Source organism: Daphnia pulicaria, chromosome 8 (genome assembly GCF_021234035.1).
Source record: "Daphnia pulicaria isolate SC F1-1A chromosome 8, SC_F0-13Bv2, whole genome shotgun sequence".
Lineage (NCBI taxonomy): Eukaryota > Metazoa > Arthropoda > Branchiopoda > Diplostraca > Daphniidae > Daphnia > Daphnia pulicaria.
In genome coordinates, this window is record NC_060920.1 from 15,232,348 (window position 1) to 15,252,782 (window position 20,435).

General features: G+C 42.1%; 2 protein-coding genes across 17 annotated transcripts; both read left to right on the plus strand.

Annotated features, from left to right (window-relative positions):
* Positions 1 to 5: 5 nt before the first annotated feature.
* Positions 6 to 2,179, plus strand: LOC124312140 (mortality factor 4-like protein 1). The gene is made up of 11 exons (XM_046776629.1): positions 6 to 156; positions 221 to 335; positions 401 to 496; positions 563 to 714; positions 830 to 954; positions 1,022 to 1,123; positions 1,212 to 1,303; positions 1,440 to 1,542; positions 1,612 to 1,681; positions 1,742 to 1,826; positions 1,898 to 2,179. The coding sequence occupies exons 1-11, from the start codon at positions 105 to 107 to the stop codon at positions 1,980 to 1,982; spliced, it is 1,077 nt and encodes a 358-aa protein (XP_046632585.1). The 5' UTR covers positions 6 to 104; the 3' UTR covers positions 1,983 to 2,179.
* A 4,262-nt stretch (positions 2,180 to 6,441) lies between these two features.
* LOC124312122 (tropomyosin-like) lies at positions 6,442 to 19,720 on the plus strand. Of its 16 annotated transcripts, XR_006910304.1 has the most exons (12): positions 6,468 to 6,595; positions 6,717 to 6,768; positions 7,542 to 7,696; positions 7,811 to 7,936; positions 13,132 to 13,265; positions 14,280 to 14,397; positions 14,692 to 14,762; positions 15,459 to 15,534; positions 15,735 to 15,797; positions 16,578 to 16,647; positions 18,070 to 18,203; positions 19,165 to 19,720. XR_006910304.1 is itself a non-coding variant. In XM_046776605.1 (11 exons), the coding sequence occupies exons 2-10, from the start codon at positions 7,583 to 7,585 to the stop codon at positions 17,185 to 17,187; spliced, it is 855 nt and encodes a 284-aa protein (XP_046632561.1). In that variant the 5' UTR covers positions 6,442 to 6,595; positions 7,542 to 7,582; the 3' UTR covers positions 17,188 to 17,235; positions 19,165 to 19,720. The 16 variants fall into 16 exon arrangements, 9 of the variants coding, with proteins under 9 accessions (XP_046632561.1, XP_046632559.1, XP_046632562.1 ...); XR_006910302.1 differs by lacking the exon at positions 6,717 to 6,768 and having other exon boundaries at positions 6,442 to 6,595; XR_006910303.1 differs by lacking the exons at positions 6,717 to 6,768; positions 15,735 to 15,797 and adding an exon at positions 16,089 to 16,151 and having other exon boundaries at positions 6,442 to 6,595.
* Positions 19,721 to 20,435: the final 715 nt, after the last annotated feature.

Below are 20,435 nucleotides of genomic sequence, written 5' to 3' on the forward strand. Positions count from 1 at the left end.
AAAATGCATTTTGGGCGTCCTGACGTTCTTTTAATGAAACGTGCACCAACGCTAGGTCACGTGACGTAGCAACTAGCAAGTTGTAGCGTCTGCTTTGAACAAAAATGGGTCCCAAAGCTCAACAGAAGCCAGCAACAGAATTCAAATTTAAAGAAGGTTTGTTTTATTAGTCAAATATATCTTTGGATAATTAAATTTAAACGGTTAAACAAAAAAATAGGGGAACGAGTTCTTTGTTTTCACGGTCCGCTTTTATATGAAGCCAAAAGCCTCAAAGCAGAATTCAAGGATCAACAGAACAAATACTTGATACATTATGCTGGCTGGAATAAAAAGTAAAATCCAAGTGAAATTTATATTGATGAAACTTCCATAACATTTTCCTCTGCTGTTTATACAGTTGGGATGAGTGGGTGCCTGAAAACCGTGTGCTGAAGTACAATGACCAAGCTCTTCAAAAACAGAAAGAACTCCTCAAAGCTCATGAAGCTACATCGTAACTATTGACTTTCATCAATGACTAAGGCTGATTGATCATCTTATTTGGTTTTTCAATTGAAAGGAAAGGAAAGAAACAAATCAAAGGTGTTTCTACCCCTGTTGGCAAACCTCCAGGCCGAAGATCAGAATCATCTAAAGGTGGAGGCAACCTGTCAGATGCTAATACATCAGGCAAAGAAACAGATAGTAGATCTTCTACACCATCACTTCAAGGTACCTTGTCAAAAGTGGTACACATGATGCCATTGTCAGACTATTTGTCTTTCCTTGAAATCAGTCAAGATCAGTGTTACGAAAAATAACATAAAAATTGCTTCTTTTCTAACAGAAAAACCCACCAAAAGACCTGCCACAGCCTCTACGACAACAACACCTTCTACCACCACTGCTGGTACAGCATCATCTTCTGAAAGCTCAAGAAAGAAGACTAGACCTGACTCTACTGTTGAATCAGTGAGATTCCATATACACTTTCTAAATCTTTTCAACAATGTAACATTAAAAAACCATTTACTTATAGGAAGAACAGTTTTTATCTAAGGTTGAAGTGAAAATAAAGATTCCAGATGAGTTGAAACCCTGGCTTGTTGATGACTGGGACTATATTAACCGCCAGAAAAAAGTACGAGATTTGAAACGTTATAGATATTATCTTTCCAGCAATATTTCACTGAGTCACCAAAAACTCATTTCATCCAATTACACAACAGTTGGCGAACTTACCATCCAAAGTGCCCGTTGACACCATTCTAGAAGATTACATCAAGCACAAAAGCAGCAACCGGACGACCACCCCAAGCAAGTATGTCGCAATTCCGCTGTTACTGCTAGCAAAACAAATACCAATAGCATACATACGTACAATGTGTGTATTTGCTAAACCAAGTGGAGAAACTTTTTTTTATTTATTTCTTTCCTTTAATTCCCCCATTTTTTAGAGAGAGTGCCATTCAGGAGGTCATGGCCGGCTTGAAAGAATATTTCAATGTAACGCTCGGTTCTTCGCTGCTGTATAAATTTGAGAGATTACAATATGCTGATGTAAGTCATGAAGTGAAATTCACAGTGATATACTATACGTTCATACGTTGATTCTTTATATGGCTATAGATTTTGAAGAATCACCCTGACAAAATGATGAGCCAAATTTATGGAGCCCCCCATCTTTTACGCATGTTCAGTAAGTTTAAATTGATTTCAAACCACCATATAACATATTAAAATAAACATTATCGTACAGCCCGGCTAGGAAGTATGCTGGCGTATACCCCACTTGATGAAAAGTCGATCCAACTGCTCCACGTTCACCTCCAAGATTTTTTAAAGTAAGTCTGAAAACGAAAGAAACATTTTATTTAAAGACGTTGATTTACATCGGCAGCTGTGATCACGACAGATACATGGGACGCAACGCTTCGACGCTGTTCAGTGCTCAGGATTATGGCAACGCATCGGCTGAATATCACCGCCGCGCTTGCTGAAATACCACGTCAGTGTATCTTTTTTCATTTTTTTTTTTCGTCGGAAATTATTTTTTTCTTTCCAATGTCATAAACGCGCTGATTTGAAATCTGGTAAACTTTAAAAATAAAGAAAAAAAGTTTTTTTTTTTAAAGCCTCATGTGGAACACAGTGACTTGCCATCGTGTAAACGTAATACATTCAATTGTTACGCGGTTTTTTTACGGTTCTGCGAATTCTGCCGATGACGCCAATCTCTTTGACCCAGCTGGTCTGTTTTTAGACAAGCAATTAATTGCCCTGTTTGTCGGATAGGGAGTCGAGAACAATCGTCGTGTATTATTTCCTTCGTTGGGCTCTACATCCGCTCGGAATGGAGTATGTGTCTAGAGATTTTCGGGTAGATTTTGGTAGTGATCCTCTCTCAAATTGGCATAGACAACACTCGTGTGTGCAGTGAAAGTGGGCTTTTCAGATGGGAACAACACATCGTCACGGTCCAACTATGTGTACCCCGTCTTCCTCGCTCAGTATTTACTATCTGCTGGTCATTTAAACCCAAACATTGAAATGATAGCCGAGCTGTTCGTGACCGAGAAGAGAAAACAAAACGCTCGTGAGATGAGTGTGTCGTGTAGATTTTTGGGGCTTTGCGTCTATCTTTTCTTTCATTTTTCGGTGACTGGGCGGATGCAGCGAAGACGAGGGTGATAATACCCTCATCCACCCCGACCTCTAACCCTACCATCATGACGCGACTGCTGATGATTCACGAGAGAGTTGAATCGTCTCAGAGCTAAAAGGGTTGTAATATTTGTGTCAGTAGTCCCAAATTCATGTTGTTTTCAATGAAGTGTTTTAATTCTTTCGGCGAGAATATTTGGGAGCTTTTAAAAATAAAAAATAAATAAAACCTTTTTTTCTTTTTTGATTTTCCTGGGTCGAGGAGCCCGGGCGCTTTTGGTACAGAAATAAACTACGGCGGCGTCGTCGGTCGCCGCCGCCGCCGTAGTGTGTGCTGCTGGCCTTATTTTGTGTTGTTTTAACTTTCTTCTACTGAAACGGACGAGAGGGAAGATCTTTTGCCGTCCCGGTTGAGAAATATAGACGTTGAGCTATCAGCGTCCGGGCTGCTGGACCAGCCGTAGCAGCTGGACTCGATTCCGGAAGCGAATCAGAAAACAACCCAAAAATTCCCTTTTTTCTTTTTCTCCACAAAAAAGAAAGAAAAAGAAGTGACGAACCCTTTTTTGCCACACACTCTCTCTATTTGCCCTTCTCGTTTCCATCAAAAGCAAACACACAAAACATATATGGGTTAAGTAACATTTCCTGACCATATTTGGGCGTCATAGTCAGTGTCATTAGATGTAGGTGAAGGCTGTGCAGATCGTGAGTAAGCTCACTGCCGCAGCTGCATTGACGTTTTCATAAAGGTCGAAGCCCAAAACCGCCCGTCTCTCCGACAACAACAACGACTGGGCAGGGGAAAAGCCGGGGCCATTTTTATGACGTTTTCATGTTTGGCCCATCACACCAAGGATCTCCTCGTCTCGACTCTCGACTGTGTTATTTAATAATCCCTGGATGCTGTGCCCGAGCCAACGCGTGCAACCGTCCGTGAAGCGCCACGCAATGCGACCGTTACGATGGAAATCGAGCGTTCTCATTAGCTTTCTATTATACCGTACCTCTGAACTGGTGTGTAATGGTTCTCGCGTGTCTGTGTGTCTGTGTGATACTGATGCATTTGCAGCGACTACCGTTTGGTACACACACACACACACCTTTCACTCGGGCGTTTTGCCATCGTATGACTGGGAAGAATTAGAAAGTTGTGATCTTTTTATTGTCATTCTCTCTCCTACTTTTGATACGAGCGATTGTATGTGATTCGACAAAGAGGAAAAACGACGCTGCGAAGAATAATTCACCGTCGTAGTTTTTTTCTTTTCCATACTGTAAAGAAGAAAAGAAAAATTCCCAATCAAAAGGAGCCACACGACGGGTCGGACAATCCATGGCCGTCTCCTTGACTGGGATTTTATTTCTCTTGAACGTGTGTGATTTCCATTTCTCTTGTGTTCCCTACATGGTTATCGACGCCGAATGAAAAGAGAACCTCCACCTCCTTCTCTTCATTTATATGGGGGGGGGGGGGTTCGTTCTTTCGGTTGAGGGTAAACCAATACGGCAGCGGCGGCAGCATGGCCGGCTGTTGGCGCGCGCGCGCATTGAGCCCGACCTATTTCTGGGACCGAGAATGAAGTGAGAGAGAGAGAAAAATATCCCGATCCTTTTTCCCGTTTCTGTCTAGCGAAGAATAAAGAAGAAGGAGGAAAATGAAAAAAAAAAAAAAACAAGAAAAGTCAAACAAACAAATCGGTGCCAAGGTGTACGACCAGGACGACGCCGGGATTTTTCTACACGACGGCAGCGTGGAAGAATTTTTCTTTTCTCCTTCGGTTTCTTCTTGTTTATGCGGTTGAAAATGCGAATTCAAGAGAGACGGTGGGAGGGTGTAAGCATTCCATCATATGTAAACTCAATCGGTCTGCAACGTGCAACCGACGCCAATCGACGTCGTCACGATCTTTTGCAGGTCTCGGGAGTCCCGAGAAAAACAAAAAAACAAACGGAACGATGGAAGCGACTCTCGACATCCCGGTCCATTTTTGGTGTGTGAGCGCACCCACGTCCGTCCCTCACTGCGCAACTGTGTACAGGATTGCGGTGGCGCTTGGTTTTGGTTTGTTGCGACGAATCAGCGAAATTCTCTCGTTCAATTTTCGTGTTCAATTTTTATTTTTCAAATGTTGCGACTGACCCCAATATTTGTCGCGTGTGTTCTTCTTACGCTCCAAAGTAGTGCTCGACGCAATCAACCGGTGGCATTGAAAGTGTCAGTTATGCAAAAATGATTCGGACGTGTATCATATATATCTCTTTTGGCGCGTTCAATACGGTACAAAAACCTGGCGGGACCGGTACATGTGGCGCCAAACATAAAAAATTTAGTTTCGAAACAAAACGTAAAAGGTCGTGACCAATCGGAGAGAGTGAGATAGACAGATATATTCCAACAGCATTTTACACGACGTGAGTCTCTCTCTGCGATGGAAGGAAACACTTGCGTGTCAAAAAATGCCCAGTGGCAAGGATCGGCAAGGTCGTATCGATTTTCCCTTTTGAAGAATTTCGGGAATTATTTTTTTGTTTGTTTATGAAACGTCCATTTCTTTCATTATTCTCTCCCGTTTGTTCTGTTACGTTTCGTAGTCGTCGGATTGTCGGCGACCTCGCGAAAAAGTCGTGACTCCCGTCAACTCTGGAATCCAGCACGGAGCTTTTGCTGCTGCTCCGGCTGCTGCTGCTCCGGCTGAGCGATTCTACTTAGGTACAAGGTTAATGAATCTATTGTTTCATTAACGACGATTGCAAACCACAGATGATGGCGTGAACATGAATACCGTGCCTCGAGTTACTTGCGATTCATCCGACACTTTTTCTGAACTGAATTCTCACTCACGAAAGAAAACTCCCAAAAAACAAGTGAAGACTGACGTCATCCCGGTCCGGTTTATTAATCCACCCCGCGTCTCTCATAGCGGTGCGACAAATGGCAAACGTCAAGAATGGATTACATAAAATTGAATAAGCCACCACCTTATTGCATTATAAAACGGAGCGGTCGTAGTCTTTTATCAGAAGAAGATTATACTGTGTACGCGCTTGCTGAATTGAAATGTCGTAATCGTTGCGACTTGTCGGCAAGTCGGCGGATCAAGTTGCGGGAAAAAGAAAAAAAAAAATCATTCCCATCGTCCCCCGTTGGAATGCTTCGTGTCACTTTTGCGGTGTAGCCCAATTCCCCCTAAACATATTTTCACTTTCCAGTTGCATTTTGACCTACCTTCATATTGAGGACGCTTTTTACTCTCTTAAAAGTGTGTGCGTTCAATCATTTCTCTTTTGTGTCTCGAAAATCATTATTACAAGCGTCAATCAAAATAAACATTACAATTGATATTCTTGGTATGAGTTGACTATCTTGTATGTACTCTCTCGTCGGCAAAAAAAAAAAACGAGAAATAACGCAATCAAATGCTCCGGGTGGTGTTTCACTCGGTCAGATATACATCTGAATATATTAGATCAATATGTCGAGTGTGGAAACAAACACACACACAAAAAATAACGAGTGTTTTTTCTCTGTTTTTAAATGGACGTGCGTACCGCAATAACACACACACACACACACACACAGAGCGAAGGAGAGGTTTTTTGGAACCAACGCAGAGGGTTGGGAGAGAGTGATGTGTAGGCGGGCAGAAAACGTTTGTACGGGCGGGATTGTGGAGAGAGAGAAAGAAAAAAGAACCGGGTTGCTTCTTGCAAGGACGGGCGTAGAGCTTGTCAGGAGGGGAGGTGGGAATCAAAGAAGTCAGGAGAGAAGAAGGAGGGTACCAACAAAAACGGGCGGCTATAGGAGCTGCTCGGCCGGGGTCCTACACGACTCCACAGTTGGCTCCCAAGTTGTTTGTTAGTCGGCTAGAACGTCCAAGCTAGAACAGTTGCTCTTCAGTCGCCGTAGCCGCCTGACGGGTTTCTCGCTCCTCACACAACTTCCAAGGTGAGTTGTTTGCTGATTCTTTTTTTATTTCAAATTTACTACGTTTCCTCTTCTTCTTCTTTTCTCCTTCTGATTTTCACTGTCTCCACTTTTGAACAATTTGCTATTGCCACACTTAAAGTGAATTTGTATCGCGAGTTAGTGTCGACCATTCGGATTGGATTTCCATTAAGGTAATGGGGTTTAGTTGTATAGAGGGTAGTAACGTGATGTGATTGGGCAATCGAGTTGGACTTGACCTTGTCTCGGCGTCCAGTTATGCAAATCTCTTCACGTTCGATCGAAGCTAGTAAAAAAAAAGGAAAACAAAACGATCCGAAAGAGCAGCGTGGGTCTCCAAGTTTGACCATTTCCTTCGCCATATTTGGCGCGGTACATAGAAAAAGAGATCCGTCCCGCGGGCGCCCATCCAGCCAGCCAGACTCGATTTCGTCTCTCTCTCTCTCTGCGGGAATCGGGGTCTCTTTTTTTTCTTCTTATTATGCAGCACAGCTAAACGTGTCTATGTCAAGGACTCTATGTCGGGATTCTATTATCCCCATTTCAAAATGATTCATTTTCTTTTTTAATGGATTTTCTTTCTTTTTTTTTCGAATTTCGTTTTTCTTTTTTAATTAACACTTTTGAGAAATTTCATTTACTGGGAAATGAATGAGGAGAGGGGGGGGGGGGGAGAAGAGTTTCGCATCACGGCCCAGTGAAAGAATTCCGAGCCAGATAGGGGCGGGTTAAGAATAGCCAGTACTACACAGTGTCTCAGCTGGAGGTCGGAAATATCGTTGCGTTGATGCTCTACATTTTGAAATAGGGTTCGTGGGTGTGTGTTATTTCGTCTTGGGCTCCTTCATGCCTCCCGCTCCCTTTCTTTTTTCTTTCTTACCCCATGTGGAAATTTGATAGTCCATCAACATTAATTTTCCTTGTTTGGTTCATTTTCGATTTTTAGTTTTTGATTTTCTACAAGTCGCCAAACCAAACCCAGCAGAAATGGACGCCATCAAGAAGAAAATGCAGGCGATGAAAGCCGAGAAGGATAACGCGATGGATCGCGCCGATACTTGCGAACAGCAATCGCGAGATGCCAACCTCCGCGCTGAAAAGGTTCAATCAAAAACATTTTTGCCGGATGAAAAAGAAATGACAACATTTGCGTCTCTCGTTCTATTCATGTTCCGTCGCCAATTGACCTCAATCAACGGGAAATGAATCATCCAGTCCGAGGAAGAGGTACGCGCTCTCCAGAAAAAGATGCAGCAGTTGGAGAATGACCTGGATCAGGCCCAGGAAAATCTTTTGGCCGCCAACTCCAAGCTGGAAGAGAAAGACAAAGCCCTCCAAACCGTGAGTTCTCTCTATGAAATACGTCTCTCTCCCGTTATCACACAACGAAATCTCACCCTGATGGAAGAGAAAAGGCCATTTGAACGAAAAAGGGGGAAACTAAAAAAGCTACCGGAATTTTGTCATTTTGTTGCTTTTGTGACGGACGGACGCCGCCGTCTGGGAGGATTCTTAACAGAGACAGAAGGAAGAGAGAAAGACATTAGAGGGAAAAGAAAAGGAAAAAACTTTCACTTTTGATTCATCTAGCGCGTTTCTTTTAACAACTTCTCCTCTACACTGAATCACCTTGGCCCGAAAAAACCAAAACAAAGATTTATTTTTCTTCTTCTTCTTCTGTCTCTCCCCTTTACGCTGCAAGATCTCAATCGATGAGGTTTTCGTGTCGTTCCCATGCGGGATAAAGTTGTGTGCCACCCGTCCGCATACAGGCAATAGGGAAATGAGGACATGGAAAAAAACATTCCTGGCGTATTTTAGTCGAATTTTTAACTTCCGAGACATTTTTTCTGGACAAGGAAAGGATGAGTGTACGGCGAAAAAACCCAAAACATTATTATCGTCTCATTCCGGCGCATTTTTGCTGAAGCGCTAAACACGCTAAAAGAGGAGCGGCCAGCGCTAAAAGTAGACTGGGCTGCTCCAGTCACTCTCGTTTCTTTTTTCTTTTGCTCTGTTGGACGATCTTGGTTTCTCGGGCCTTATATGGGCCGCCGTACACGCCCGTCTGCTATACACACTGCGGCATATGTGCAAGACTTGACGTCAGCGGAAACTCAATGGCGTTAGATGGCGTTCGATTCACTTTTCGGGGATTCTATTCTTAGAAATCATGTCCAAGTGTCGGGGGGGAGCTGCGCCCTAGAGCCTCTTTCCAGTGTTTTTCATCGTCCAATCGGTCGGGCGATGATGAAAGGCCGGAAAAAAAATCCACAAGAAGAAATAGTTTCTCGTCTAGTTTCATCGGCGCAAGATTGCCGTTGATCCGCTTTTTTCAAAATTGTTGCGTTTGGCGCCACCAGTCTGGTGGACCTCGTTCAAGTTCATATTTCCTTCGACAGAGGGCGTTGATGTATGGCCCCGCATATTTTCAACCTGGTGTGCAACAGTGTCGTCTATCTGTTATGTGTCTACGTGGCCGCTAGCTCCCAGTGTGTTTTGGTGGGAGGGTTATAGTTATACAGTAGAGAGAAAGAGAGAAACGGGAATTTCTTTTTCTTTTTCCGCCGGGGATTGGAGACGTCCCGAAAAAGTCGAAAATAGAGAAGGCAACTGCCGTCCGTTGGTGGTGGGGTCTAGTCCAACTTCCCCCCCAGCACAACAACATCACACACACACACGTAACAGACGAAAAAGGCTGGCCTCGTGCTACAGCCCTCCCCCCTCCTTTCGAGAGTGTTAAGACGAAGTAAAAAAAAAAAAGAAAAAGAGAAAAGGAGAAAATTGGGCAACAGTTCAACAACTTTTTCCTACTAGTCGGGTGTTGTTACATTTGGTGGTGCTGCGCGGGCGTCTGTTTTCATAGATTCACGACAACAACAACAACATACGACGACAACAACAAGAAAGTGTGTGATTGCAGAACATTCCGGCCATTTATCGAATCCATTTAGCGACGTTTAACAACAACAACAACAACCAAATATGCTGGTAGTAGTGGACAACAACATTGTGAGTGCTGCTGCCAACATGATGGATGGAACAGCTGAGGAACAGAATCTGACGGGAGAATTATCAAGGAGCGACGCCCTGTCGACTCGTCCGTCAGTGGCCGTCTCGCGGGCCGTTCAACAACTTTTGGAGCGACACGGCCTGGCTGGAGTCGGCCGTCCTTCGACTGTTAATAACGGGAACGTGACGGTCGGAGCGTTCGTTCAAGTCAACAACAACAACAACACCAACTGTTTGTTGTTGCAACCTCCTGATGTCGCCGTCGGCGCCGGTGTCGAGTCAGAATCCGATTTGGACTCGGATTCCGAGCCGCGGTTCAGACCCGATCCGATCGGAGGCAACCGGCACAGCAACAGTCTCGATGCCGGCTGTCATCCGGCCATGATGGACGACGACCAGGTCGACTTGAACGGCAACAGCCAACAACAAGAGGAGCAGCAGCAGCAGCAGCAACAACAAGGAGCCGATGCTGAGACGGAAGAATTATCGAAATTACGATGTCAGAGCGTGCGGACGGAAGTGCTGGCGGAGAAATTCCGGCGTAAGAATCGATGCGCCGATTACCCGGGATTCGGTTTCGCTTCGTCCGTTTTCAGTTCGGACACGATGATGAAATTCAACATAATCAAAAACGAATTGCACAATATCATGAATAATCAGCTTAAACGGGTTAGTCGATTTTTCAAAAACAAAACCACCATGACTCTGCTCGTGGGTGGGTGGGTTTAATATCAATTCCCACTCACGATTCAAATCTCTCCCTACTCTCTTCTCTCTCCTGTGTAGTTGTTACAGTCGACAACAAATTTGTAATCTTATCAAATTTTATGGCCCAACAGCCACGGATATCCGCCCAATCACGACCTTTTCGTTCGGTTAGAAAATGACGAGACTCTGAAGACTCTGTCGACGTCTCTAGTGAGCTGCCATTTCTCTCTCTCGCATTACACAATGCCTTACATAGAGATACGAAAAGAAAATGCAGTTGAACCAAAAACCAATTGGAAGAGATCCGAGTCTGTGCACAACACGAGAGAGTCCCGATTTTCGTCTCCCGGAGGCACGCCACCTCTCTCTCTCTCCCCTTCTGGGAGAGTTCTCTTTTTTTAAAAAAATAATATTTTATTTTAAAAAAGAAAATACCGAATATTTATTTTTATTATTTCTTTTTTCTTGTCTCACCATACACGGGCATGTGAGGGGAAAGTGGATGACTGCGAAAAGAAGGTCATCGTTCCCAGCACCAAACAGCAGCAGCCCCCCTCTCTTCTTGTCCTTCATCAGCTCGAAAACAAAACACATTTTAAAACATCTTTTTTCAAATTAAAAAAAAAAAATAGAGAGATAATAACGATTTCTTTAAGTTTATTTTTTAAAGAAAAAGCCAACCCTGGCTTGACCAAAAGGCGCGCGTGATGACCTTGTTGATTCGCCCGTTTATATCTTGTACACATCTTATTTCTTTTTCTTTTTTTGACTTTTGGCCCTTTTGGCTTTTGTGTTACTGGTGTAGTGTCAGTCATCAACAGTCGGTGACTCACACAAACGGGGCAGACACGATCTTCCGACTGGACCCTTATACAGACAAATCTTTCTCTTATTTTCTTTTTTTGAAAACACTCCAAAGTCCCCCCCTAGTGAAAGAGAGAGAGAAAAAAGAATCAGTATATTATAATATTATTTTTGTTGTACAACTTTTCACCGCTGAATCAGAATCGTCTGAATTTTTTTTGTGTTGTTGTTGTTCTTTCCAGACGAATAGATTTTTCTTTCTCAATCGGATGATACAGACTCCGTGTCGCATACCATAATTGGTGCTGCGTGTGTGTCCCAAAGGAAAAGTCTTTTCTACCTTTTTATTTTACCAAGGATGACGTCAGTTTTCCCCTAGCAGACGGTCTTTTGTGACAATCGCCAAGAGAAATCGTGGTTAGAAGAAGGTTCGGAAACGGCCCGTATTTCTCGTGTCCAAATTTGGGCGTCGGAGAGGAGGAGGGGAGTGGCTTTTTATGGTTGGGCCCGAGCCTTTTCTCTCTCTATCTATGCGTAGTGTGTGTGTGTGAGCCGAGTGTGTGTATATGTATGTGTCTAGCTCTTGATAACCGACACGGCCAGACGATCGGTTGCTTAGTTTCGTTGCGTTCGTTCGTCTCTCGAGAGCAGGTGGTGCCCCAGCCAAGAGTTTTGTCCATTCCATTCGCCGCCATCGTCGAAAAACCATTCCACATTCACCACCCATCATTCCGTTTTCTTCGACTTAAAAATTCCTAAAGTGTGCTGGGCCTTTTAGTTGATCGAGCCACTCGAATTCAATTCTTAATTTCCCTTCAATTCTGTCCCTCAAGCCACACCAGTGGCGGCCATTAGTGTTGTGTGTCGGCGTATATAACCAAACATCTCGACAAACATTCCTAAAGGGGTCCCCACCCACACCGTATAGTCTCCAACAAACCAGATTGGCATTTAGTTTAAATTTCTGCTCGTAAATCCATCCATTCCACAAAACACACAAAAATGTCGTCCCAACAAGGCACACTGCTCGACGTGTTGAAGAAGAAGATGCGTCAAACGAAAGAAGAGGCCGAAAAGTATCAAGAAGAAGCCGAAGAGTACAGGAAAAAGTTACAGATTGAAATTAGACGAAGGGAAGAAGTGAGTTTTGGTTCGCTGCCATTTTTAATTTCCAACTTTTTTTTTTTCTTTTTCCAATTCTTTTGAACAATTTTTTTTTCGTCGAATTTTTTCTACTCTTTTCAAATGCCCATTTCCACGTTTGGATTTTTAGAGCTGGTTATTTTTCATTCTCTACGTGTGTGTGTGTGTGTGTGTACGTTTAAGGCGTGGTAATGAACAGGATGGGTGTTTGCCCGGCTCGGAATCACTGTTGCAGAAAACACTGTCTGGTTGTCATTTCATTCTATGCTGCTGCTGCTGCTGCTGCTGCTGCTGCCATTTCCTCTCTGGAAAATCTATTCGAAATGTGTTGTTCACAACTTTTCTCCGAGACACACACACATACAAAAAACCACCGGTGAACGAGAGTGCGTGAGCTAGAGAGAATATACGGGCTTTCTCTCTCCCAACACACACACACACTGCTGCCATGCCATGCCTTATATGGACATGTAACTTTGGTTAAGGCTTGGGGAGTCTGTGGGTCGAGAGGTCCCTAGTCTGTGGCCTCGGCTCAACAGCTTCTAAACATGGGCAACTCTATTTTATATATTCCTTTTCTCTCTCCCTTGTTTGAATCTCGTCATTCTTATTCATCTCCCCCCACCTTTTGCCTCTTCTTTCCAGATCCATTTTTCATCGGCGATAGGATCTTGAGAAACGTCTTTTTTTCTTTTTTCGAAATTTTCCCAATTTTCCCCATCTCTTTGGGTTGTTGTTGATTACCGAATTGATATTTTCCTCGCTTATCATTTCAGCGGCTCTTATAGCGAGACACGTACACTTTTCTTCCGGTGTAATCTTTCAGCGACTGATGAAATCTTATCTTTTTTCTTGGCTTCATAATCCAGGCTGAAGGAGAAGTCGCTGGCCTCAACCGTCGCGTCCAGCTGCTCGAGGAAGATTTGGAGCGCAGTGAGGAGCGTTTGAACACCGCCACCACCAAGTTGGCCGAAGCCTCTCACTCAGCTGATGAATCAGAACGGTAATTCCCGTCTAATCATTTCCACATTTCTTATCCAAAAGATTATGTGATAAAGACGGACTCTGTGAGTATATATATCTAAGGGGGTCTGTTTATTATATTCCCGTTTGCATATGCTTATCACTTTGTACAAAACAAAAATTTTATAGAAAAATCCTTGCCGGATGTTCTTTCTCTGTTGACAACAGAAAAAATTGGGGCCGGAGGGGTCATTAATGACACAGTTTCCAAAGTTCAGGTTCATTAAGCGGGATGTAGGGTCGATTGAGTTTCACTCCGACGCGGGCTGTAAGTCTTTTACCAGCACGTTCGTGAGTTTTTTCTCTTTTTTTTTTTTGTTCTGCCTGCGTTTGTACCCAATGTGTCCTTTGCATGCTCCTGTTTCCCCTTTTGTGTACGGACCACCGTACGAAATAATGACGGGTGATATAACCCCTCCCCCCTCGATAGTTTTACCTGATGGATCGCCATCGTTCTCCGTAACGAATGCTATAGAGCTTTTGCTGCTCTCTCTCTCTCCCTTTTGACTTCCCCTTTTGATGGCTCCTGATGATAAAAACAAAGAAAAGAGGCGCACGCCAGTCCGCATGATGATACCTTTTGTTTGACGTTGTTTGTTTCTTTTTCTTGTTATTCACCCTACTGTGAAGCATCCGCAAAGCATTGGAGAACCGTACTAACATGGAGGACGACCGTGTGGCCATACTGGAAGCTCAAGTAGCACAAGCCAAACTGATTGCCGAGGAAGCCGACAAGAAATACGAAGAGGTATAATTATACACATGAAAATTATTCACACAAACGTCAAAAAATGGATGTGTCATGGATGCTTAAACTCTTTGCTCAAGTGATTAATGACTTTTGCAATTTTTAGATGCGCGGGGGGATAAACAAAAAACCCACCCATCATCATCGTTCACTCTGTTTAGTTTGTACATTTTTGGATGGGGACAGTGTGTGTCTTGTTTGATGAGGATAGAATTAAGTTGATAATTTTCTCCCCCAAACTCGCAGTATGCGCAAGGTGTTGGAGAACCGCAGCCTCTCCGATGAGGAGCGCATGGACGCGTTGGAAAATCAGTTGAAAGAAGCCCGCTTCCTGGCTGAAGAGGCTGATAGGAAGTACGACGAGGCAAGTGAAACAAAAATCCTCCCCCAAAATTAGGCAAACAGATTTTTGAGAGAGATAATATTCCATTTGCGAGTAAAGAAAACAAAAAAAAAGTTCCTTTTATGTAGAAAATGAATTTTCGTTTCTTGATGTCCCGTTTTGGGCGACTTGAGAAAGAACGATGATGACCACTGGTTGTTGTTGTTGTTGATCACGTAGAAACTAAAAAAGGAATGAGATGAGACTATGTGTAGAAACAAAAAAAAAGAACCAAATTAAGAAACAATGGATTGATGGTGCTTGTGTGAACCACAGGTGGCCCGTAAGCTGGCCATGGTTGAGGCGGATTTGGAGCGTGCTGAAGAGCGCGCCGAAACCGGTGAAACGTAAGACTTGTATCTCCTTTTAGCCCAGACTTTTATGTCTATCCCCTCCGCGTTTACACCGTCCAGCATCTAGAGCATGGTACTACATTCATCCATCCACCCACTGTTCCCACCAGATGGCATGCGATCGCGTTATTAACCCAGATTTGTTTTTTCGCTCTTTAGTGAGCGGTCATTTGTTGTGTTTCACTAATTCAAAATCATTTGGATGTTTTACAGGAGCGATTAAAAAAAATTCTCAGCCCTGTCGTCCTGTTATGTGCATCTGTGTCATAAATATTAACCCACTAGAAGAATGATAATTTACCAATTTTGTCTTTTATCTCTCGCCCCTTTCCCATATTTGCCTGCCTTGTTGGACCTGCACGATGATGATGATGATGATGTAGGTTGCTCGCAAACTGGTCATGTTGGAAGCGGATTTGGAACGTGCCGAAGAGCGCGCGGAGCAAGGCGAATCGTAAGTGCATGCGCACGTTTGTTTATATCCTCTTGCCTTCCTTTTCCGACTTTGTGTGTGTGTGACCAGGTCCACATTAAACAATCACCGGAAGATGACCATTTTTCGTTGTTTTGCACGTGATTCCTACCCGCCCCTTCATACATTCCCCCCCCACTCTTTCCCATCTCATCTTCCTTCGTACTGTATTCACTTTCCCAGACTTTGCTGACGTTATCCGGTTTCGTTTTTTACAGGAAAATCGTGGAGCTTGAAGAAGAGTTGCGTGTCGTCGGTAACAACCTCAAGTCCCTGGAAGTGTCCGAAGAGAAGGTATCCCACTCAATTTCGAGACTTGATTCATTAATTTTAATCAAAAAGTTTTTTCATTTACCTTTCATCAAGTATTTCTATATTTAAACATTTAATTAGTCTTTAAGCTCCCGTAAAAATAATCATAGAAAACAGTAAGGTATTTTGTGTGTGTCAAATGACTCTTGTCGTGACGCGATTGGCTCATTGCCCTGAAATAGGCCAACCAACGCGAGGAAGCTTACAAGGAGCAGATCAAGACGCTCACGACCAGGATGAAGCAGGTAGACTAAAGAGAAAAAGAAAAGAGAGAAATATCATCACAACACCACATGGCACATAATTTTTGTTTTGTGCCTGGCCAGGGGCATGATGAGAGTTCGCGTTTGTTTGACGACACTTATTAGTATACGATATTTTACCCCTTATATTTATTATTATATAACACCCGTGTGTTTTGTCGTACTAGATTTTGTTTTAAAATAATTTAGTTATCCTGTAGTTTATTTTTGCACGGATTGACTTGATTTCTCACCCGCTTGCGTTTGTGTTTGTTCGTCATGACTTAATTTTAGGCCACTGCCCGGGAAGAATCGTACGAACTTCAAATCAAGACACTCTCCTCACGGCTTAAAGAGGTATGCACTACACACAATCACCTTTCACTATTTTTTCAGTGGGGAAAAAAAAATTATTGCCTTTTCCAGTCGATGAAAAACGCCCTAAACTCAATCCCTGGGTTCTTAAAAAAACAAGTTTCTGTTATCGATATGATCGAATTATCTATACATAAATTCAGTGGTTTAGCATATATTTGAGTGTCCTGGATTTATGGGGTCACAGCCAAAAAGGTTTGCCAGCTGTCTTTTCCAGCTTGCTATAGTCGTTTCTTCTCAGTTTTTGTGTGTTATTTATATTTCGTGTTGCATTGTTAAAAGAAGGCCTGTCTTATGCATGCCCTGGCAAAGCCCAACACACGTACACGCACAAGACACACACATACACACACATTTATTGTATTTTTGTTGAGTGAAAACGACTTACCATGATTATTTTCGTCACAGGCTGAAGCCCGCGCCGAATTCGCCGAACGTTCAGTGCAGAAATTGCAGAAGGAAGTCGACCGACTGGAGGGTATAATCATTTTCCGTTTTTATCTACCGTTAAAGTTTTTTTTTTTTCCTTTTTTATTTCTTTCGTTTTTATTTATTTTTAATTCACCAAATTTTTTTAAAGCTTTGATTTCGTGCCGTCGAACATTTTTTTTCTTTATATCTTGACTTAAAAAAAGAACAAAACCAAAAAGTAAAACAAAAACGATTTCTTATCAAATTTTCCATATAAAGCATGTTTCCGCGTCTACTCCAGCATGAATTGCGATTTCAGTTTGAATTTTTAAATTTCCTTTTATAGTTTTTTTTTTATTTATTTATTTATTTTTTTTTTTTTACTCAAGTGATAATTTGCCTTAAGTGGCGCATGTTTTTCTGCACGCCATCTAAAACTAATGAATGTTTTTGTTGTGTGTCCATCCACCTCCTCCCATCATGAATGAACGATCGTGTGTGCGCATGGGTTTTCGGATGAGCAGACGACATGCTCGCCCAAAAGGAGAAGAACAAACTTCTGCAAGAAGAGATGGAGTCCACACTCCAAGACATCCAGAATATGTAATACCTTTCCTGCATGCGCGCCTGTCAATGTTTCACATCTAGCCAACAGGTTATAATCTCTTTTTTTTTTAAACAAAAAGTATTGTTTTGTTTTCCCTTTCTTCTTTTGATTTTTCCTTCATTCCATTTGGATCAATCACTAAGCGACGATGAAGCATTCCCAAAATATAAAAATGTATTCATTTTTTTCTTTTCACCACTGCATCACTTTTTCTTTTGTCGCCACACCACAAAAAGAACCCGGTCTCGCGTCCAATTTTTCTTAGTTTAGTTGAGGCACCGTTTTTATTTTAGATGTTTCAAGAAGTAACTAACATTTGAATCTCTATCTCTCTCTCTTTGTGCCACTTTACTAACACGCTGCTTTTGACGAACGGATTCGTAATGGATCAGACGCGTTGATCACATCGAAGGATGAGTACAACACACTCTACCGTGAAATCGACTGCACCTTTTCAAACATTAAGAAATATTAATTGGTTTTGTGTATTATTGCAATAACGTCCAATGCGGTTAAATTCCTTTTTATATTTTACAAGAATTTTTTTTTTTTTTGCTTTTCAAAGAAAATTAAATTTTAGGTTAAAGCTTAAAGTTGGTTTATTTCCAATTGAATAAGATTCACTGGATTTACATAGTTATACTAATTACGGTTTTTTGTTTTCATTTCCTCCAACCACTCCCTTTATTGTCTTTTTTTTTTTGTCCCACCATCACAATTTTCCCTGTCTGTTACTCGATGATCCATTTGGGGCAACCGAAATCAAATCAAAATCAAAATTTACCATCGCCTCTCCATCGTCATGGAAAAAAAAATACCCAAAAAACAAACAAACAAAAACTTGACCTCCCTGAAACATCAACATGTCTGTATCAACAACAGACGAGTTGGTGCACGAGAAGGAGAAGTACAAGTCAATCACAGACGATTTGGACCAGACTTTCTCAGAACTCTCGGCGTACTAGAGATATCAACAACGCTACTGCTCCCTCTACCACTACTACTATTCACTTTAGGTTGGATTTCTCTCGGGAACATTATCACTTTCTTTGCTCTCTTTTCATTTTTTGCGTTGATTTCTTTGTTCCTTTTGGACTGATGGATTGAGACCTGGATCGAAAATATTAGTGTCCGCCCTTTTGCTCCTTTTTTTCACGTCGTTTTTTTTTTTTTCTTCTTAGAGGAACGAACCACCTATACTCATTAGATGAACGTTTTTATTCATCGGAATGCTTTTCATTCTTTTCATTATTCCTCCAGCAGTTTTTATTCATTTTTTTTTTAAGCTAAAAAACCGGTCGCATGCGTGACATTTTCACTGTCGATGACGATGAAAACTGCTGGGGTATAGTTTGTCTGCCTATCCCTTTTTAGCGGGTCTATTTACTCCCGAGTAGTTTTTATTTATTTCAAAATTCTTTTATTTTTTAATTTTTTAGTAGAGTTATCTTTCCTTCGTACGGCTTTGTGCCGGCTGTATAGGACAGAAGTCTCTTTTTAATTCAATGTTTCTACCTTTTCTTCCGAGCACGATGCCATCCATTGACTTGTAGGACTCCAGTATTAGATCAAACCCCTGAAATTGACGGCAACAGCAACAAAAAAAGAATTTTTTCGCCATCTTCGATATCATAATTACTACACACCCGTCCACGGCTTGTCTTTCGAATGGAATCCCCTATCTCTTATTCATTCATTGACCCTTGCTCTGACATCGTGTTGACAAATCCCCAATCATCTGCTACCCTCTCTCTCTCTCTGCATATACATCATGAAGTATAGCATGTTACTCAAATTAAAAAACATGTTTCTTTCACTTAGCGGCTACGTTCGCGTAGTCGATTAGATGAGTCTTGAAACCTTCCGAATTTTTAGAACGAAAGAGAAAAAGACCCCAAATTGGCATGGTCTTGCTGTAACGGTTGAATGTAGCCAGACTAATGGGTCCGTGTTTTCTTTGTGTTCTTTTCCATGCAGACGAACTGGTCCACGAGAAGGAGAAATACAAATCGATTGCCGACGAAATGGACACCACTTTCGTAGAATTGGCTGGCTATTAAAGAACACCAACCATGCAAAAGAAAAAGAAAAACACCAGAGATTCTTTATAAATTATATACCCGCACACCTTCCCTCTGATGTCCTCTTCTCTTATACACAACAAGAACAACTGAAAAACACTACAAGAACATTGAGCAGCCACACACATGTACACCAATTACACACACCTACACAATCAAGACACGAGACACACTTTTGTTCTAATCGATTGGCCCAATGTATTTTTTCCGATTCTCTACTCCTTCCCCGCCACATCTCTTCTTCACTTCCTCTTCTTTATAACCTCTATTGGTTTTAATCTTTTTTGCGTAAAAAAAAACACGCCATTTTTTCCTTTTTCTCTGTCATCTTTGGCTTTTTTTCACATGTTGGCTCTATTAGAGTTGATATCCTTCTCTCCGTTCTCTCTTTGGCCTTCTTTTTTTTCTTTGTTGTCGAACTGGAAATACCAACACTAATTGGATTGTTGAAACTCTTCTCTCTTGAAATTTATTATTTGTTCGGTTGCGGGAAATTTTTTTTTCACACACTTCTTTTTTTTTTTTTTTACACAAACATTTATAAATATATCTACGCGAGAAACAACAAAAAAGAGACACACATGCCCGACGACAGCAGCATCCAGAGCGCGCAGCAGAGAGGATGTCCAGGAGAGAGAATCTTTTTTTGTCTTAATTTATTTCTTCCAACAACCTTTTTTTTTTTCATTTGACGCGCTTGTGAAAGTTGAGAGCAGAAACCAATTATTTCCCTGTCGTGGAACACCAATTGTGTTTGTGCCTAATTTTCTATCCAATTCTTTTTTTGAAATCCATTTTGGGCACCTGCGCCAGCCACCACCTTATTTTTTCCCCGTATGCTCCCGATTTTTCTTCTCCAAAGCTTTCTTTATGTGTCTGTATTGGCTTCCAAGCAAACAGCAGCAGTCGTGTCTCATGATTTCCCTTTTTCTCTTTATAGCTTCTTCTCTCGAATCGTGAAACCGAGCTGAAAGCAAGTAACCAACCTCTATTGGCTTCTTTTGTGTATTTTCTGTTTGCGAATTTTTGCAGAGCGGTAGGCCTTTATCTTCACTATATATGAGACATGATATGATGTGTTATTTGGTGCTGAAATGACCATGATATATAGTGTGGATGAGGAGATGCAAACGTTTATTTCATCCTGTAGAATCGGCGGTTCGGAAA

Bases quoted from the DNA above. Each gene is read 5' to 3' on its own strand.
- LOC124312140 (XM_046776629.1), top strand. From the start codon at position 105: ATGGGTCCCAAAGCTCAACAGAAGCCAGCAACAGAATTCAAATTTAAA. The intron at 336-400 runs GTAAAATCCAAG...CTGTTTATACAG, and splicing joins TATGCTGGCTGGAATAAAAA to TTGGGATGAGTGGGTGCCTG. The intron at 1,827-1,897 runs GTAAGTCTGAAA...TGATCACGACAG, and splicing joins CACCTCCAAGATTTTTTAAA to ATACATGGGACGCAACGCTT.
- LOC124312122 (XM_046776601.1), top strand. From the start codon at position 9,581: ATGCTGGTAGTAGTGGACAACAACATTGTGAGTGCTGCTGCCAACATG. The intron at 14,398-14,691 runs GCAAGTGAAACA...TGTGAACCACAG, and splicing joins CTGATAGGAAGTACGACGAG to GTGGCCCGTAAGCTGGCCAT. The intron at 15,535-16,088 runs GTATCCCACTCA...ACTTAATTTTAG, and splicing joins TGGAAGTGTCCGAAGAGAAG to GCCACTGCCCGGGAAGAATC.